General features: G+C 40.3%; 1 protein-coding gene across 4 annotated transcripts in view; it reads right to left on the reverse strand.

Moving 5' to 3' along the window:
• Positions 1-1,314: 1,314 nt before the first annotated feature.
• St18 (ST18 C2H2C-type zinc finger transcription factor) overlaps positions 1,315-18,724 on the reverse strand; it is a 59,228-nt gene continuing 41,818 nt past the window's right edge. For all 4 annotated transcript variants that reach the window (XM_038347829.1, XM_038347832.1, XM_038347830.1 and 1 more), the window contains 9 exons: positions 17,536-17,594; positions 16,827-16,899; positions 14,657-14,719; positions 14,469-14,549; positions 12,955-13,176; positions 9,707-9,795; positions 5,719-5,822; positions 3,763-3,906; positions 1,315-1,455 (listed from right to left, as the gene is read on the reverse strand). In XM_038347829.1, the coding sequence (XP_038203757.1) occupies positions 1,315-1,455; positions 3,763-3,906; positions 5,719-5,822; positions 9,707-9,795; positions 12,955-13,176; positions 14,469-14,549; positions 14,657-14,719; positions 16,827-16,899; positions 17,536-17,594 (976 nt within the window). The remainder of the gene's footprint in view (positions 1,456-3,762; positions 3,907-5,718; positions 5,823-9,706; positions 9,796-12,954; positions 13,177-14,468; positions 14,550-14,656; positions 14,720-16,826; positions 16,900-17,535; positions 17,595-18,724) is intronic.

Below are 18,724 nucleotides of genomic sequence, written 5' to 3' on the forward strand. Positions count from 1 at the left end.
TTTCATTAAAAAAAATAAATATAAAAAAACTTTTGAAACAATGCTTAAACTACTTTACAGTCCCTGAAATAGACATCGCCTTTTCCACAGCAATTACTAAACTCTGATCCAGCTGAGATTGTAGACTCAATTTCACGTGTGGATAAGTGTTTGTGTGTGTGTGTGTGTGTGTGTGTGTGTGTGTGTGTGTGTGGTGTGTAGTTCAAGGATTATATCAAATTGAAAGTTGTCTTATTATGGGAAGTGCAGACCAATGTTGCCAATATTCAGATTGGAATAACACTTTTTCCTGTCCTCTTTTCCCGTCAACCTAGTAAGATACATGCTATTTCAGGGGATATGGTATCTACAAAATTTCCATTTGTACGTGTCTGTATTTGCTAAGTAAAAGTCTATACCAATATCGTCACTTGTAATATTACACTTGTATGTACTAACATACAGCAGGAGAAGCTTGACTGGTCACATCAAAGCTTATTTCTCATCTCGGGGAAGGGTTGCCAACTAGCCAATGTGACTGACTTGAAAAAAAAAAGACATATCTGATTCACTTAAAATCTATGCTTTGAACAGCTCAAATAAATAATTCATATTAATTAAATCCGTGCAGCCACGTGGAATGCTCTGCTGACGCTTTTATTTCATTATTGCTATCAAGTTTTGAGCACGCTGTTTGCCAGCATCCTGTGCTTTGATGAACATGTATTTCCCACTAGTGGGCGCCATATATCTTCATATTCCTTTGCAGCTCACATTATCAAAAACCAATATAGGGGGGAAAGAAGTGCACAGTAGAAACCAAAATTGACCATAGTGCAATCCTGACACCGGGATTTTCTTCACATCTTCCTTTTTTGTTGTTTTGCTTCTCATTTAAACTCAGAAAGATGTGTGATTGGAGAACAGGATTTCTATTTAAATCCTATTAGAAGACAAATTAATAAACACACCTGTAAAAATATGGTAGACTTCAAAATGCAGTTAAAAGATAAAAAACTCTTTGATTAGTAATAAATAAAATATAAAATGTCACATTTATTTTACATATACTTTACAAAAGAAAGAGTGCAATGAAGAAATAAAAGCAAAAGATATGAAAATAAATGAGATCTAATAATTCACTGCATTGCTTTTAATCCAAAGAGTTTATCATAGTTTTTCTTTCCTTTTTTTAATGTCAGCCGGGGAAAAATTAGTGCAATGTTGCAATTATAAACGCAGGGGACTGCCTCCAGGCTCCAGGGGCGCAAGGCCCCCTATGGATCTGCTAGCGTTCCCTGCTGTGGTGACCTCTGCTTCCTGTGAGCTGCTCTCCTACACATGGATGCCCTTCACTGCCTGCTTGATGCTTTCCAGTAGAGCTTTGCATTCCGGAGAGTAGTCTCGTTCCAGATTGCTGTACAAGTCCGTGAGAGTATTTACATACGCTTCAAAATTCTGCTCATTGATAGGCCCCTGATGGAGACAAAGCACAATGAACCAATAACAGAGGGTCAGCTGCCCCCGGGAAGATCAGGAGACAGGGAAGAATGTTGCCAACTTACATAAGTAGGAAGAGAAGGGTTTACTGTGGCAGTTTGGGATAGGAATCCAAATGTTAGTGTTTGTAGGGTTTCTCTGTTCACTATTCATTCATGGCATTAATGAAACTTGATTGAATGGCATTGAGGATCAATCTGGACCTGAGGTAGAGGTCTTCAAACAACATGCTTTCTCTGGGAAGAGATTTGGTCTCAATTGCCCTTGCTCAGTACAAAACCGACATCTGTGGAAGGTGTGCACAGGGCTTGTGCCAAGTGGTTCTTTAACAGCTCTAGTTGGAATGGCAGGGATTTTAGACTTGTCAGTTGCTCACTAACAGTTGTGATAGAGATTTGCTAATACAACAACCCTGGTCACTTGCCCTCTCTATTTCTTTAGGGAGAAGATCAGTGTTAGAAGGTCCAGACTGACTCATCTTTACCCTGGGTGGTATTTTGGCATATTCTTTGCCCCAAATAATGGTTTTATTTTTCTATTTATTTGCTTTGTTTAGTGAGACAGGGTCTTATTTTGTTATCTTGGCTGGCATGGAACTCTCTATGTAGACCAGACTGACCTTAAACTCCCAGAGATCTACCTGCTTCTGTCTCTCAAGTTCTAGGATTAAAGGGGACTGCCACCATGCTGGGCCACACACACACACACACACACACACACACACACACACACACACACTCAAAAACAATGTATATGGATGCTTTGCATGTATATTTGTGCACTACATATGAATTTTATGCATGTGGTAACCAGATGAGGGTATCTCATACCTTGGAACTGGAGTTCCAGCCATTTTTGAACCACTAGCTCAGAGTTTGGAATTGAACCTGTGTCCTCTGGACGATCATCCAGTGTTCTTAACTGCTGAGCTCTCACTCTGGACCCATAATATGTTTTAAAGTAAGTGTATACTACCTGTGTGCAAATTACATGCATAAGAGGAAGGACATGCAGGACAAAAGAGAAAACATTCCAGTCATGAGGTCATTCCATGTCCCTGTATTTCTGAAAACCCTTGGTAAGTGCCATATTACATTACAAGGTCCTTGGAAGGAAGGACTTAAACATGCGTGAACAGCTCAAGTGTACAGAGAATGACTACGATCACTACTGTTTAGAAGATCTGAAGATGATCTGGCATGCGCAGCAGAGTTGTGATCTGGACTATGTGCACTAGACAGTTTTAGTTGTGATTGTTCTCTTTTGGTGTCTACCTCGGCTGGGCATGTGTTTCCTACTGAATCATGGACTGGAGCAATGACTCTGCTGGCCACATCAGGAAGCTCATTGTCACACACCCTTCTGGCTCATGCCAACTTTGAGTTGTGACCCAATGATGGAAGCTGCACCAATGATGGAAGCTGTGGGAAATCTTATGTGTTCAGTGCACTGGGGAGCTTGGGAAGCTAGGTACAGTTATCTGTTCCAATCATTTCTGTGGCAGCGACAATGAAGAAAACACTAAGAAGTACATATTCGGATAAGGATCTAGAAAAACAGGCAAAAGGAAGATGATAATAATCTCCTTGACAGACTCAAAAGTTAAAGAACTTATTTTTTTCTTGAATTGAGCAATTTAGTATGTTGTACAAACCCAAATATTTTGATTACATTGCTGCTGCTTTAAGTCCTCTTATATGTAAGCCATCAGTTTTGATCTGAGACTATAGACTCTGAGGACATTAGCAACATATTCATCAATAGCCCCTCAATGATGCAGATCTAACTCCAAAGACTGGTTTATATTTATAAAAATGTAGAATAAACTTTTTGTGAATTCTAAATAGTTGCATGCTTAGGCTTTTGAAATAAGGGTGCCTCGATCACACCACACTTTCTATGCTCCATGAACAGAAGTTGAGCATTATGGGGAGTTTATTAGGAATGAAACTGTTGATTTTATGGTTCATGAGTTTGGTAGATGATGCTGAGGACCGCGTAGAGTCTTCTATTCAGAAACATTTTCAGTGAGTAAGCACTGCTCTCTGACTTTCATGTAACTTTATAAGATATCTTCAAGTAAAACTTCATCTTTTAAGGACCCTGGCCTTTTTGAATGCCACTGGCCTTTGTTAATCTGAGTATGTGTGTCTACATGGTCTCAGGTGGGGAGATCACTGAGTGTGAGAACGCATCCAGGGTGGGTGACTGCTGATAGTTCAGCCACAGGGTAATGATGCCGAGGTAGATGAAGGGACAACAGAGCGTTGCTCTTGGTCTTACCATCTGTGGCAGCTGGATGTCAGCGAGGCTGGAGATGAGAGCCTGGCTGAGCCCCGCCAGCTCCTTCAGCAGACTCTCGTTGCTCTGCTCTATAAGCTTGTTCTCCTCCTCTATGGTCTTCAAGTTGCTCTCCATAGATGTTATCTAAAACAGAGGCAATGGCATGAGAACCAGAGTTTGGGGCCTACCGAAGGCCTCTAGGGGAAACCTGTGGTTGGGTATAAGTGCCAAGGGTGTCTCCATCCCAAACTGTAGCACTGCCTACTGCTCTAAAGTGTTGGATTCACACGTTCAGATTTGTACTTTCAACACAGATTTTCCCATGACTTGCAGGTCTAACTTCTCTCTATGGCTTGAGGGTAGCTATCTCAAAAGCAATATGCCCCAGAGTGAATCTGTTATTTTCCCTAATGCTGCTCCAACTGCATGCCTCTTTTTTTTTCCCCCCAGTGGATGACAACCTGAATGTTTCCCAGACTCAGGGTTTTTCTTCTTGTATATTTCAAACTCACTGAGCACTTCTTTTAAAACACACATGTTAAGACCACTATACACCTGTGTTGTGGCCACCTGAACCCAGCCATTGGTGTGATGGGATCACTTCTCATGGATGACCTTGTGCCATCTTTGCTCCGCATAGCCTCATCTTGGCCCTCCTTAATACCCTAACAGCATGGGTCTTTTGAAGGTCATGTTAGAATGTATGTCAGCTGACTGAATTACTCTTAATTCTCAAACCCTTAGGGGGCCTTTCAACCCATTAAAGTAAATGCCAAGATCATCAATATCGACTGGGCTATACTATATGAACTGCCCAGTGTCATTCTTGTATATCCTTCTGTAACTTGCCCTACCCAGCTAGCTTACTCCAGACAAGCTCCCCATCGCTGTTGGCTTAATTCCTTTATTTTTCAAGTTATTGATAACACATTCCCTTCTTCTTGGGGCTTGGCCATCCTGTTTAATATCGACCCCCTTCTTCCAGCAGCAGATTACACACACACACACACACACACACACACACACACACACACACACACCACAACACACACACACACTTTACTGTCTTTCCCACTTAGACTGAGCTCTATGAAGAAGAGGCTTGTCTTCTTTGCTAATGGTTTCTAGAGGAAGTACAAAGTTTCCAAATGGCAGCATCAAGCCCTTTCTGTGGACTTCTGTGGCATTCAGAAGACAGAATGAAGAAACTATTTGGGGTGGATTGGACTGCTTAAGTGAGGGCTGCTGAGAAATGAATGCAGCTTGCATCTTAAGTGTGGGAAAGGAGAAGAAATGGGAAAGGCACCAGAAAGGACACTCTGCCCTCTGCTTTGTCTTGTTTCTCCACCTCTAACATGTTAAGATGCAGTTATTTTTGCATTTCAGATGCTGTGGATTGAATCCAGAGTCTTTCATACAGGTAGGTAAACAATCTACTACCAAACTAAGTCCTTAATAACAGAATTTGTGTTAGCATCTTAAAAATCCTAGGCCAAATTTTTAATTACCAGTAGTCTAGGTTTAGACACTTTTGGAGTTTTTCTTTGTTTTGCATTTATAAAGTACCTATACAATAATCTGTTTTTAGCATACCCAGCAAATATTCTTGAAGAATTACATTTAAAGAGTGTGATGTCGTATGTACATTTTTAATAAAACGAAGGACCTTCAACCTATGTAACACAATTCTCTATAAAGCAACACATGCTCTCCAAAAGTATGTATAGTCATCTGCTTTATTTGCTCACAAAGTAGGTCTTCCCAGCCAGGAAGGTAAAGGCAGCAGTAACTCCTTCTGCCCCTGCCCAGTCAGGAGACACAGGCACAAACCACTCATGAGAAACTCATTTCTCTAGGGTACCAGCATATCTTGAGATGCAGGATTTGGTAAGCTCAATGCTTTGTATCCACTAGAGAGTATGATTATTTTAGAAATAACTAATTAATGTTTTGAACCTGGGTCTGAAGTTTCATCATATCTGCTTCAATTTTAAGGTTGGATTCATTCAGTTCCTTTATTTCTTCATCCAAATGCCTAATTTCTTCATCACCATCAATACCTGTGAAGAGTTAACAGTTCACACTGAATACAGGAGACAAGACCCAGCGACAGGTTACTTACTTTATGTTTAAACATGAGACCTCATTTTAGTGCTTTTACCCAAACTATATCTATGCAAGAGTCTTTAAAAAAAGAAACAGTTTTGGAGTTGAATGCTTTCTAAGAAAATGAAGTACAAAAGCACCAGCTTTTCGGTGGCTCCACTGTGTTTCAGAAGACCGGTGAAGCCCTCATTTTCAGTTCCTACAGGCATGAGCCACTGTCGTCTTTTCATATATGAAATTGCCAGGCTTCTAAAATTAAAACAACTTGACAGAAATGAAATGAACTAACAGTGTTCTTATCCGTGCAAACTCTTTTTTTTTTTTTTTTTTTTTTTGTTTTTTTAGACAGGGTTTCTCTGTAGCTTTGGAGCCTGTCCTGGAACTAGCTCTTGTAGACCAGGCTGGTCTCGAACTCACAGAGATCCGCCTGCCTCTGCCTCCCGAGTGCTGGGATTAAAGGCGTGCGCCACCACCGCCCGGCTCCGTGCAAACTCTTGTATAGCTGCTGCAAGGACAGTGAGGTCCCAGGGCATGCCCAGCAACTACATATTTGCTTGTTGAGGGGACCTCGAAGAGGCACACCTTGAAGCAGAGCTGGGCTACCAGCAGATGGGCCGGAGACCAGAAACACAGTGTGGATGTCTCTGTGGGCACTTGGTAAGGAACACATGTGGTTCAGGAGGAAGAACACAGCCTTGACTGCTGTTCTTGCATCTGAACACTCTCTGAACTTTAGGTTTCAATTCCTATAAAAATATGCACAGTATCTATGAGTGAGCATGAATACAATAAAATGTAGGCTGTGGGACAGTGGCAAGGGACAGGTGTTAGTTTCCATGATGATATTGTACGGTGAGTGTGAATCCATCTTACTGTTTGGAAGTCTGGGAAAGATGTTAAGAATGCCACAGTCTGGACCGAAGTTAATCTCAACAACCTGGAGAAATGGGCCTACGCTACTGCTGACAGCAGAGAGGAGTGAGTGCCACCTGCTGCACATTGGTTCAAGGGCAATTTCATAAGGCAGTTTTAATTATAATTTTACCAGGACTAAATCACTGTAGTTTCTCAGTGAGTTGGAAATACTCTACAACCTGTTACAATGGCTCAGGGATGTCCCCTAAAGTTCATGTGCTCAAAACTTAACGTCCAGTGTCATATTTAATGGGTGGAAGTAGGATCCTTAGGGAGCGATTGGGATTCGATGGCATGAGTGGGGTTTCTATGGTGGCACCAGTAACTCTCTGTGAAAAGAGACTGGAATTACCATATGTGCTCTGTCTCACTCCATGATACACGGCACCGTGTAGTTATCCAGCAGAAGAAGGCCTTCACCAGATGCCCAACATATGTTGGCAACATACTCTTTGTATTGGTACATCAAACACACAGCCAGAAGACCCTTCTCTCTCCTTCACTGGAACTCATTCTCACCAAGGGGAGCTGAAACGAGGCCTCATATTTTGAGTTTCACTTTTAACTATCAAGCACCATTCACTCGGTCCATGAGACACTCACTATCTCATTCTACAGATGGGAAATTGAGGTACTAAATGCCAAAGCTGTGCTTCAAACATGAGTTTTCTCCTTCGAGAATATCTTCCCATAGCTTTACTCGGGGCTTCTCATATCTTGGATGTCATTTACTCATGCTCAATGATAGAATACAGTCAATGAAAACTTCCAGAAAATAGCCCCTAAGTTTTTTTTAACTTGCATTTAGAGTAAGTGTTGTAATTGTTCTATTTTATTGTCATTTGCTGCTAATCTCTTATTGTGCCCAATTATATAAATTAAATGGCAGCACGGGTGTGTACATATAGGGATGGCACTATCGGTGATTTGGAATTCACTGAAGCCTTGGACATTGGAGGTGGTATTATGTCACCTTTATCCACAGATGACTCATATATTTTGGAAGCATAATAAGATGTACACTCATGGTGCTCCTTTAAGGAAATCATTGGTAGAATGTCAGACTAGCTAGGCATTGTTATGGTTCAAGGAAAGCATGTGACTACCCCATTATGTGTATTCAGTGAGATTTCTGCTCTTTACTCCTTATATATGTTTGAGCTAAGGTGACATCTAGACAAACACACATTAAAGTGTCCCAATTTCATTGACAATATATTGATGGTGAAGCACTGAGGAGTGGGGTACTTCTAAGAAACAACCGGAGTTCTGGGCAAGGCTCAGCTGCTTAGTATATGGGTGTTGGTGACAGTAGAGGATGCTGGTCTGTCCCTAACACCTTGGAGTGTAAGCTCTGGGTGCTCACTTTCCCAATGTCTTAGCAGTGCACAGTTACCTAAGGGATGCTATAGATAGCCCAGACGAAGGTGTCCCTGAGTAGGAAGTGCATGAGAGTAGGCAGTGCATGAGAGTACTTCTTTCCATGATACGACATACCTCCCACTTAAAGCCCATATTTACATTAAAGAGTAAGCAAAAAGAATTTCAGAAGAGAAATGTGAGAACAATTTGAGGTCCCCAGCTAGAACACGGCATTAGTGTGCACACTCAACATGCAAGAAGCCTGGGGTTATGTCGCATGCACCAAAGATGAAAAGAAAATTGTTCTGGCTCCTCTCTGATCATCTACCATAGACAACATCAATTATCATTTCTGAAGGACAGTACCGCTTTGCCACCATATATCTGATGCTTTAGGGAGCTCTTTGAATAGATATAAGGAGGCCTGAGATAACCTGAAACAATGCTGAGAGAAATATTAGAAAAATACTCAAGTACTGAAATCACAATGGGAGCTTCCTATTAAACTCAAAATTAATATATCTTAATGCTGACAAGGGATCAACACTAGGGAAAAGGCAGAGAAACAGAGATATAGATACAGATACTAAGGTACTTAGAGTCATCATAAAAATATCTCTTTTTAAACAGAAAACATATAAAGAATCAAATGCAAATGCCAGAAATTCTGTGCTGTGGAATAATCCTTTTTTTATATAATGTAAAGATTTATCACTTGAATTGGTTTAATAAAAAGTGAACTGGCCAGTAGCTAAACAGGAAGTATAGGCAGGACAACCAAACTAAGGATGCCAGGATGAAGAAAGACAGATTCAGCCGGGCGGTGGTGGCGCACGCCTTTAATCCCAGCACTCGGGAGGCAGAGGCAGGCGGATCTCTGAGTTCGAGGCCAGCCTGGTCTACAAGAGCTAGTTCCAGGACAGGTTCTAGAAACTACAGGGAAACCCTGTCTCGAAAAACCAAAAAAAAAAAAAAAAAGAAAGACAGATTCAGAGGAGATGCCAGCAGACAGAGAGGCAGCAGGGCATGTAGAAAATGAGGTAACAAGCCACAAGCCATGTGGCAGAGGGTAGATAAGAAATATATGTTAATTTAAATGTAAAAGTTAAATAGTAACAAGCCTGAGCTATTGGCTGAGCCTTTACAGTTAATAATGTCTCTGTGTAGGTTATTTGGGAACTGGCAGGAGGGAAAGAAAAGTATGCCTACAATTGTGTTTATTGAAATTTGATAGGGAACACACGCTGGAAACACATATGCATGCACACATGTGTGCACACAAGCCCAAGGCATGCACATGCACACACATGTATATGCATGTACACATTTCCTAGGAGAAAAATAACACTGAAAACACTAAGGACAAAATTATTGTGTCTCTCAATTTATCTGTGTGTCATTTCATGTCTTTCCTTGTAGGAAAGCCTTATTAAATAATAGAGAAGACAAGGAAAACGTTTCTGAGAGGTTACAGTTGCAGCTCAACCTTGAGGAACCCCCTTTGTTCTTGCACATAAAGTATGCTCGGGAAGCCTAGACCTTGGTGGAGATGGTTACTTACCCCCGGTTGCTTTGAGCTTGATGGTCATTAGTCCCTCCGAGACCTTGACCTTTTTGATAGCTTGTGCATTGAGAGGGCATCCAGATAAACTGTGAGAAGAGAATTTATATCCATATGTGAAATGCATGTCATTTCTCATAAAATTAAAACTCTTTTGCTACCAACTACCGATATGTTTGCCTTCTAAGTAGTTACATCACAATCTGTAGTTTTTCATAGGAATTAACTAATAATATATATTAAATAAAATCCAAGGGTTTCTAAAGTATTGATAAGTGTTTGCATTCCTTTTCTTAAATCAGAATACAGGTTGCCACTGCTGACACAGCTAGTCCCATTCATTTGGCAGAACACTGGTCTTCTGCACTCATAAATGTGAATTCGATGGTACATACTTCCTTTTTCTGCAGCTACAAAACTGCCCACACAGGCCATGAACAAGGACCGTTATCACCCAGCTGGAATCCATAAAGGACAAGGCAGAGTTTAGTTCTTCCTACTTTCATACAAAGCACAGGCTGATCTTCAGGGTGACTCCACAGTAGTCAACAAGTCCCGCTCGCTAGAGAAAATTCAATCGGCTGATGGAAAGCTTCTATTTTATTTCCCCTGTAACTGTTAAAACATTATTTTCATTTAAAATATTTCTACCCTGAAATGGGAATAAAAGCAGCTGCTGCAGGTGCAGCCAGGGCAAGGAGATCTGTTATCCAAGCTGGCGCTCATGACCCTGTTCATTGAATTGCTGCTCTCTTCAGAAAGCTTCCTTCCTTTAATGTCACTTGCTTTATTTAAATAGCACCAGTGTGATAATGATAACACTGAACAAAACCTGTTTTCCATCGTTTATGATCAGGTAATTTTCTTGTTCTAAGCAGTCATTAATTCTTTCAAGGTTTTGTTCTATCTTTGTAGAAACCAGTTTCAGAATTAAATAAAAATGAGAATAATCAACCATTTAAAGTATTTCTCCCCCACAGAAATGCGGTTTCAATTGATCTATAAAACAATCATTTCAACCTGAAGTTTCTGATGCTATGCCAAGTAGAAGAAAAGTTTTCTGGAGCGATGTCTTCAATAAATGTGAAGTTATCGCGTGCTTTAACAATAAGGAACTTATTCTACATTAATATTCTATAAAGTGCAGGAACTAACATAAAACTTTAAGGGTAATTTGTAATAGGCCACACTATGAAAAGACTATGCAGTTCATTAATCTTTGGTAAATTATTTATGCAGGAAAAGAAAATGAGAGGCACCCAACTTTAGCTCCAAACCTTTTTGGAGCCTCTTTCTGATGATTATGGCCTATCTACGATTCATGGAGACTCACTCTTTCCCTGGAGAATGTGCATGAGTTTGTCGGGATTTTTTGTCACATACCATGTTCTTAGAAAACTGTTGTGAAGGGAGGAATACTTAACAAGCGAATGGAATGTTAAAGGTGTCCATTGTAGACATAACGGACAGTAGCATTTCGTTTAAAACTTCACATCTTCTCCCCCACAACTTCTATTTTTCAACTTACAGTAAATTCCCAGGTAGACACAGTGTTATAAAAGTGATAAAGAAGCATAGCCCTCACCACACAGCTTAGAACCACTGTGTATTATTATGAAAGAAAGGCTTCAGAAGGTGGAGGCAGAGGGGATGGATCCTTGGAGCTAACTAGCCCGTTAGCATAGACTACTTGTTGAAGTTCAAGACCAGTGAGAGATCTCCTCTAAAACAAAAGATGAATGGTCTTGAGGAAAGACATGCAAGGTCTCTGGCCTCTGTGTGTGTGTGTGTGTGTGTGTGTGTGTGTGTGTGTGTGTGTGTAGACCACAGATAAATCTCAGGTGTCTTTCCTCGGCTCTCCATACACATGCACATACATGCATCGTGACCATACCCATGATAGACATCCTTTACGAATCTGAAGGCGGAGCTTGGCAGGCCCAGAACAGGCCTATGGGGTGTGGGCTTCATAGTAGAAAAGCAAAACAAAAAAAACAACCTAAAATAGGGATATTATGTGATTTCCCATCACATCAGCAATTCAGTTAAGGTACATCAACTAAAAGGTGAGCATGTCTCCATTGCTTCTCATACTAATTGTGGCCACAGACTCATTTGCCTTTCTTAAAACAAAACAGCAGGTGATCTAGCTTAGGGCACATTTGGTTTGTGACTCTGGTTCTTAAATAGGAAATGATGGCCGAAACAGAATTAAACAATGTTTGCCCTGGTGGATATGAGCTTGCACTGACAGCCATACAAAGCACACCATTTGGAAAACACTTTCTCTATAGCAGGTTTCACCGACAACTTCCAAACAAGCAGTTCCTGGAGAGATAATTTTCTGGTGTCACTGTGAAGGTTTTCCTCTGACCTTCATACAGAAAATGCAAGTTTTTCCATATGTCAGTTTTACTGGCACCTTGAAAGCAATCAATTCCTGTCAGGGTCCATTTCTGGTATCATTGATCTATATGTTTAGAACTGAAAAAGTGTCAGAATGTCCCAACTTCGCTCAATTTGTAGATTGAACACAAAAGAATCAAAGTTTCTCTAAAACTGCACAGGAATTAGCCTGCAAGACTAGAAGGGGTTGGAACACTCAGTGCAGAAGTATATCAGGAACTTTCTAGCTTTTTTCCTTCGGAAGCAAAGTGAGCCAAATAGCTGGCCTAAGAGCATCCTTGTACAAAAAGGCTTCCCTTGAGAGATAGGGGTCTCCAGGATGAAGGATATCAACTGCAAAGCTCCAGGTTCTTGCATTGCCACCAGCAGCTTACATGTATGTTGTGTGGGTGAATTGCATATCCCTGGAAGTAAAGCAGATGCAACACCTGGCCTGAAATTGGGTGACGACAGGAGAGGCAGAGATTGACAGAAACAAGGAAGTGAAAAGTGCACAACTACATGACAATAGTAGAGTGGAATAGTGAACCAGTTGGACCTTGGAGGGAAAGCATGAAAAGACTAAGACACTTAAAATAGTAAATCACAAGTGGAATATTTAGAGGACAAGAAAACAAATGGATTTCTAGGAGGGGGCCCTTGAAATCTGTACAGTGAATTTTCAGAAACAGAGAAAATGCATTTTTCATTCTTCAGACTAGTCAATATCTAGTCTTAGCAAAGGCCCTGTATTCTATATCTAAATGTTATAATATGGTATTTTGAGGGTTTACACTTTCCCCTAAGTAACTCACATCATAAACAATCACAACATCAACCAAAAGATACAAAACACGCATTACCTTCTGTGGGTGACGAAGACGTTATTGACATGCCCCAGCCCGTTGCATCCTGGCAAAGGACAGTGGGGAAGTTCTTGCTTGTTCAGCTTCCAGGAGAGAGGGGACCCATTGAGGGGATTCTCCTTCTGTCGCTTGGCAGCCAGAGGACAGCCAGAAGCTGTGCGATGTGACGTGTATTTACCCGATATGTGACCTTGACCGTCACACCCTATTACAGGACACCTAGAGAAGCACAGTGGAGCCATTATCAGCTTGGACAAAGGAACTGACACCTCCATACTCTACAGAAACAACCAACAGCAGAGAGTTTCAAAGGATACCATCATATGCCAGCTAATTTTATGTCAACTTGACACACACTAGTCATTAGAGATGAGGAAATCTCAACTGAGAAAAAAAACGCCTCCATAAGATCAGGCTGCAGGCAAGCCTGTAGGGCATTTTCTTAATTAGTGATTGATATGGGAATGCCCAGCTCATCACAGGCGGGGTCACCCTGGACTGGCAGTGCAGGAGACTTTAAGAAGGTAGACTGAGCAAGCCAGTAAGCATCTGTCCTCCATGCTCTCTTCATTAGCTCCTGCCTCCATGTTCCTGCCCTTTTGAGTTCCTGTCCTGGCTTTCCTCCAATGATGGAACCAGTGAGATGGAAGTGTGAGTCATCTGGATCTGGTCTTGGCATTTCAGCACAGCATAGAAACCTTAAGACATACAACAGCAATTGTGTATCTTAACAACCAACATTGTGTTAGCAGTAACAGGGGGCCAGGCTTCAATCCGAGAAATTTTTGTGTATCACCCCTTTGTTCAGAGCCGAGTCTTTGGGTTAGAGAGATTGTTCATTTTTGTAGGCAGGGAAAAGTGAGGTTTGTGTAAGTAACTTAGCTGACTAGGCAGCAAGAGATGTAATTAAATTCATACCCACTGTTTGTTGTTCGTTTCTTTTTAAATTGAAAATAGGATTTTAAATAAAATATGTTTTGATTGATTATGGTTTCTTTTCTTCCTCCCCCCCAACTCCTCCCAGATCCTCTAAACTATTCACCCCACAACAAATCCACACCTTTTGCTTTCTCTCTGCCATTAGGATACAACAAGCATATAAAAATAAATAATATAAAAATAGATAAAATAAAAATTAACAAACCAGAATTGGATAAACAAATAAAAGAGCCAAAGAAAAGACTCAAGAAACACATAGACACAGAGACACAACACAGTCACACACAGAAAACCTATAAAAGCATAACTTTTACAGTGTTGCTCTCCCTTAAAAAAAAAAAAAAACGGGTAAGGAAAAAAGCTCTCTCCCTTCTGCATTGCTAAAGAAGTGTAGAAATGAAGTTATGAAGGGAGAAAACATTCTTGAACACTGGACTCCTTAGCCAGATATCCTGGTTCTTATGACTCATCCCCTTCAGGGATTCGGTGGAAACTCAAGAGGCATCCCGAAGCTCCTCCCAGTTAGCCGACAAGATATAGCCCAGCCCAGTTCTTTATCAGCTGTAACTTACTTAAGTCGGAGTCTTCCTTTCTCTTCCTTGGTAGGGGTCATTTTGATGCCACCTTTCCTCGCACGAGGGCAACCAGACAAGCTAAAATGAATAACCAATAACCGTGCAAGGCACTGTGATTATGAATTTATGATGGGGTATCATTGCCAGTACACCAGTTTGCATTTGACAAATGGGATTGGTCTTACCTTCTATGGGAAGCATAGTTTCCAGTCACATGCCCAGAACCATCACAACCTGGCGTCGGACACCTAGGAAAACACAGGAACACAGTAAGCTGCCTGGTGAGGGGAGAGATGGGCATCATGACTCGTGTCAGGACTCTTTCAGTTTAAGCAATTCTCCTACAGTTAAGAACCCATGCTGAAAACAAAATTTGACATGAAAAATTGCTGAGTAATGTTTGATTGCAAATATATTATTATTTATTATACATTCATTTTTTTTTTGAGACACAGTATCAGTATGTAGTCTGGAACTCTACGTAGAACAGACTGGCCTTGAACTTACAGACATATGCCTGTCTCTGCTTCCTGAGTGTTGGGATTAATAGCATGTGCCACCACGACAGACACATTTTCTTAAATTCTGTCTCAGTGAGCATTCATAGGATTCTTTTATACCAAGGAACGTTGTTCCTGAGCCACAAAGTATGGAGTAACATAGTAACTCAAATAAAATAGCAAATGCCCAGTTAGGTCAGAGTACGGGCATTGAGAATTTAATCACCTAAATACAGAAACATATTCTTTGCTGCTAGAAACATGTTTCTTACCCTTTTCAAGCAACTTTTTAAAAATATTTATTTATTTATTATGTATACAATATTCTGTCTGTGTGTATGTCTGCAGGCCAGAAGAGGGCACCAGACCCCATTACAGATGGTTGTGAGCCACCATGTGTTTGCTGGGAATTGAACTCAGGACCTTTGGGAGAGCAGGCAATGCTCTTAACCGCTGAGCCATCTCTCCAGTCCTTCAAGCAACTTTAAAATTTTGTTTATTTAGGTATCCATGTGTGTCTTTGTGTGGGTTTGTACAGGTAAATGCAGTACTGCTACAGAGGCCAGAAAAGGGTGTTAGACCCCCTGGAATTCGAGTTCCATGTGGTGGTGACCTTCCTGACATAGGTACTGGGAAGTAAAACTGGGTCCTCTGCAAGAGCAGTATCAACTCTTAATTGCTGAATCATCTCTCTAGCCCTTTATTAACATTTTTGTTAAAATATTGCTTTAGTAGCTTATATAGTTATATATATCTATATTTATCTATCTATCTATCTATGTATCTTGCTTTATGTTATCTATTAAGTCAAGAAATATCTTTTTTAGAATTTTTCCTTGAATATCTAAACAAGAAGTTAGTGAAATATGTTTTTCTTGTATGGATAAAGTAGATAAATCATTTATTATGTGGCTACATGAAACATTTAATTACTGGACATTGCAATAGGGCCTCTTGACTCACTTCCAGTGTCTTTCTATTTTTTTTAAATGAAATTTAGAGGAAGTATGTGAAGTGATCGCTATAATTGGGATGTGGCAGTGGAGACACTTAGACTGAGGAGGATATTATAGTGTACCTTACATTTCAGTCCATTGACTACTAATCCCAAACAACCCTACATTTCAGTTTGCAAAAGTGGTTATCAATATTCAAGACTCTACCTTGATACAATAAATTATACTTTAACACTTTGAAAAGGAAAAACATAGTTGCACATTTCCAGCTTCTCACTATTTTTGGTATAAAATATTTTATGTTGCTTATTATGAAGGCTATAAGACATATTTGAATATGGAGTTATATAATACTTAATATAAATATTTTATATAATACATCAAATGACAAATTTGGATAAAAAAGAGTAGAAAACATAAAATCCTCAGCTAAGTATTAATATCTATGTAACCTGGAGACCGTAAACAAAGTAGAAATGAGCCAGGACAATGTTTATCAAAAGGGAAAAGTGGTTAGGAGATTTTAAATTCTTATGATTTCTTAAAATTGATGGTGAAAATGTTTATTACACTGTCACTAGTATAGTAAATAAATTCTGAAATTAAGAGCAAAAGGATTGTGTTTTCATGCTATTTGTTACAAATCAGTGTAAAACACAAGCACCACCTTCCATTCCCCTAGTCCCTCCCAAGTCAATCCAGGCAAAGTCTAAAGGGCTGAGTTTCAGCCCCTTTCAAAATTTGATAAGGGTTATTTATATATTTATTTATTTATTTATTTAGCTATTACCTAGCCAGGTACCATTTTATGTGCCCTTGGCAAGGCGACAGGGACCCCGAACAACAAAGGCTCCACCAGGATGAAGAAGGGCACAGAGGACATGCCTCCCAACACTTACTTAAGCTCCTGAGAGTTGGCAGCCATGAGGGACTTAAGAGTCTTATCTGCTAGAGGACACCCGGACACACTACAGAGGGAGAGGAAGAAAAGAGGTATAGCGTTGACAAAGATGAACCGACTCACAGGGGTCCTGGGCTTGTGACACACCAGTTCTGGGTGATGAAGAATTGAAAGAATTAACTGGAATTAGGGTCTGGCTTTACTGTTAATGAACATGGACTCATGGGGATTTCAGTTATTTGTGGTGATCAGCAATGACCAGCAGTCCACTGTCACTGCGGCACCAGTGACAAGAGCTTCAGCTTTAAGGCACTGGCTAAGGACAGCAATGCAATCAGCAAGAAAACAAAAAGAGAGAGCCTCTCACCTGCTCAGCCTCACCAGCAACCGTTTATTTATTTATTTATTTATTTATTATTTATTTATTTATTTATTTATTCATTCAGGATCAGAGATGCCACTTCCACTAGTGAGAGGCCCCTGTGCTTTCTTTGTTTAATACTAGGTGGGGGTAAGGGCCTGGCATGAGTCCCGAGTTGGTATGTAGCGTATCTAAATCTCTGAAAAATAAAATAATCCCCTAATCCAACGCAACCACCACTCTCCATTTCTTAATCCAGAGAGCTGCTTGCTATTCTAATAGGTGACATGAAACTGACCAAGATGAATGAAAACCTGAACACATACAAGGACATTTGGTACCATGCGGTGAGATGCATAGTTGCCTGTGACATGACCACTTCCATCACATCCTGGCGTTGGGCAGCTGTGTCAGCAGAAAAACACATCATGAGTGTCAAGGGCATTTCGTAGATTACTGTTCTTCCAGAGAGATTGCAAAGCATTTTCTCCTTCCAAGACTGCACTGGTTAGAAGTGCAGAAGGTAAAGCACTAAGAACTTAGAGGTTAAATAGAGGACTCAGAGGTAGAAGAAAAGTAAGCATGCCATGTCCAGACACATCCTTAGAATTTTTCTCTTTTCAATGTTATGTCCAAATTTCCAACTCAAATGATGTGGGAAGTGATGCTAACATGCTGCCTTGTAGTTTGTGAGTCAACAACCCATGCTGTTCTGTTCTTTGAAAAGATAAATTTATCTCTCCATAATGCAGAAATATGAGAACAGAAATCCCAGCACCAGCTGTATGATATGTTATAGAAAGGAATTTCTGTAGGCTTTTAAGCAACTCTGACAGTTTAGAAATTACAAAGAAGAAAACCTTTGACTGAAATGTAAATTGATATTCTAGGTGGGAAATTTAAGGATGACAGAGAAATAGGCAAGATATTTAGTTACTAAAACTCTATAGCAGCTTCACTTGGTCTGTAGCAATGCAGTACCCCCAAATCCACGGCTAGCCCACAAACAGATTCCAGGATGTCTATCAAAGGGCCTACTGGGATCTGTGCCTTTTCAAGTTTCTCAGAAACTTCTGTCTGAGGCTTCTTACACATATTTAAAAAACATCCCAACAACTTTGTGACCCCTAAGAGGTACCTTTCCAATTAAGAGAGTCTTTTTTTTAATTACTTCAGTTCCTGGATGCTGTGCTCATCCGGAGAGCACAAACAGACCCCATCCTGAAGTACTATCTGTGGTTGTAATAAGGATCTGAGGGAAAGGCACTGAGTTTTTGCTGACATCCTGCCCAAAGCAAAGTCCTTTCTCTCCATGTAAATGAAATTCAGAATGAGGCTTTCTAAAGATGTTTTGGGATTAACAACAAGATGATACAATCCCCTTCTAAGTAGTTTTCCTTTAAACACTTATCATATGTTTTAGGCAACGAAAAGAAAACTATGAGTATTAGGAATATCCTTTCTTTCTTCCCTTATTCCCTCATTCACCAATTCACATTGCTAAGCAAAACTTCTTCCTCCAGGTTTGTTTGTAT

The sequence above is a fragment of the Arvicola amphibius genome, chromosome 11, assembly GCF_903992535.2.
Source record: "Arvicola amphibius chromosome 11, mArvAmp1.2, whole genome shotgun sequence".
NCBI lineage: Eukaryota > Metazoa > Chordata > Mammalia > Rodentia > Cricetidae > Arvicola > Arvicola amphibius.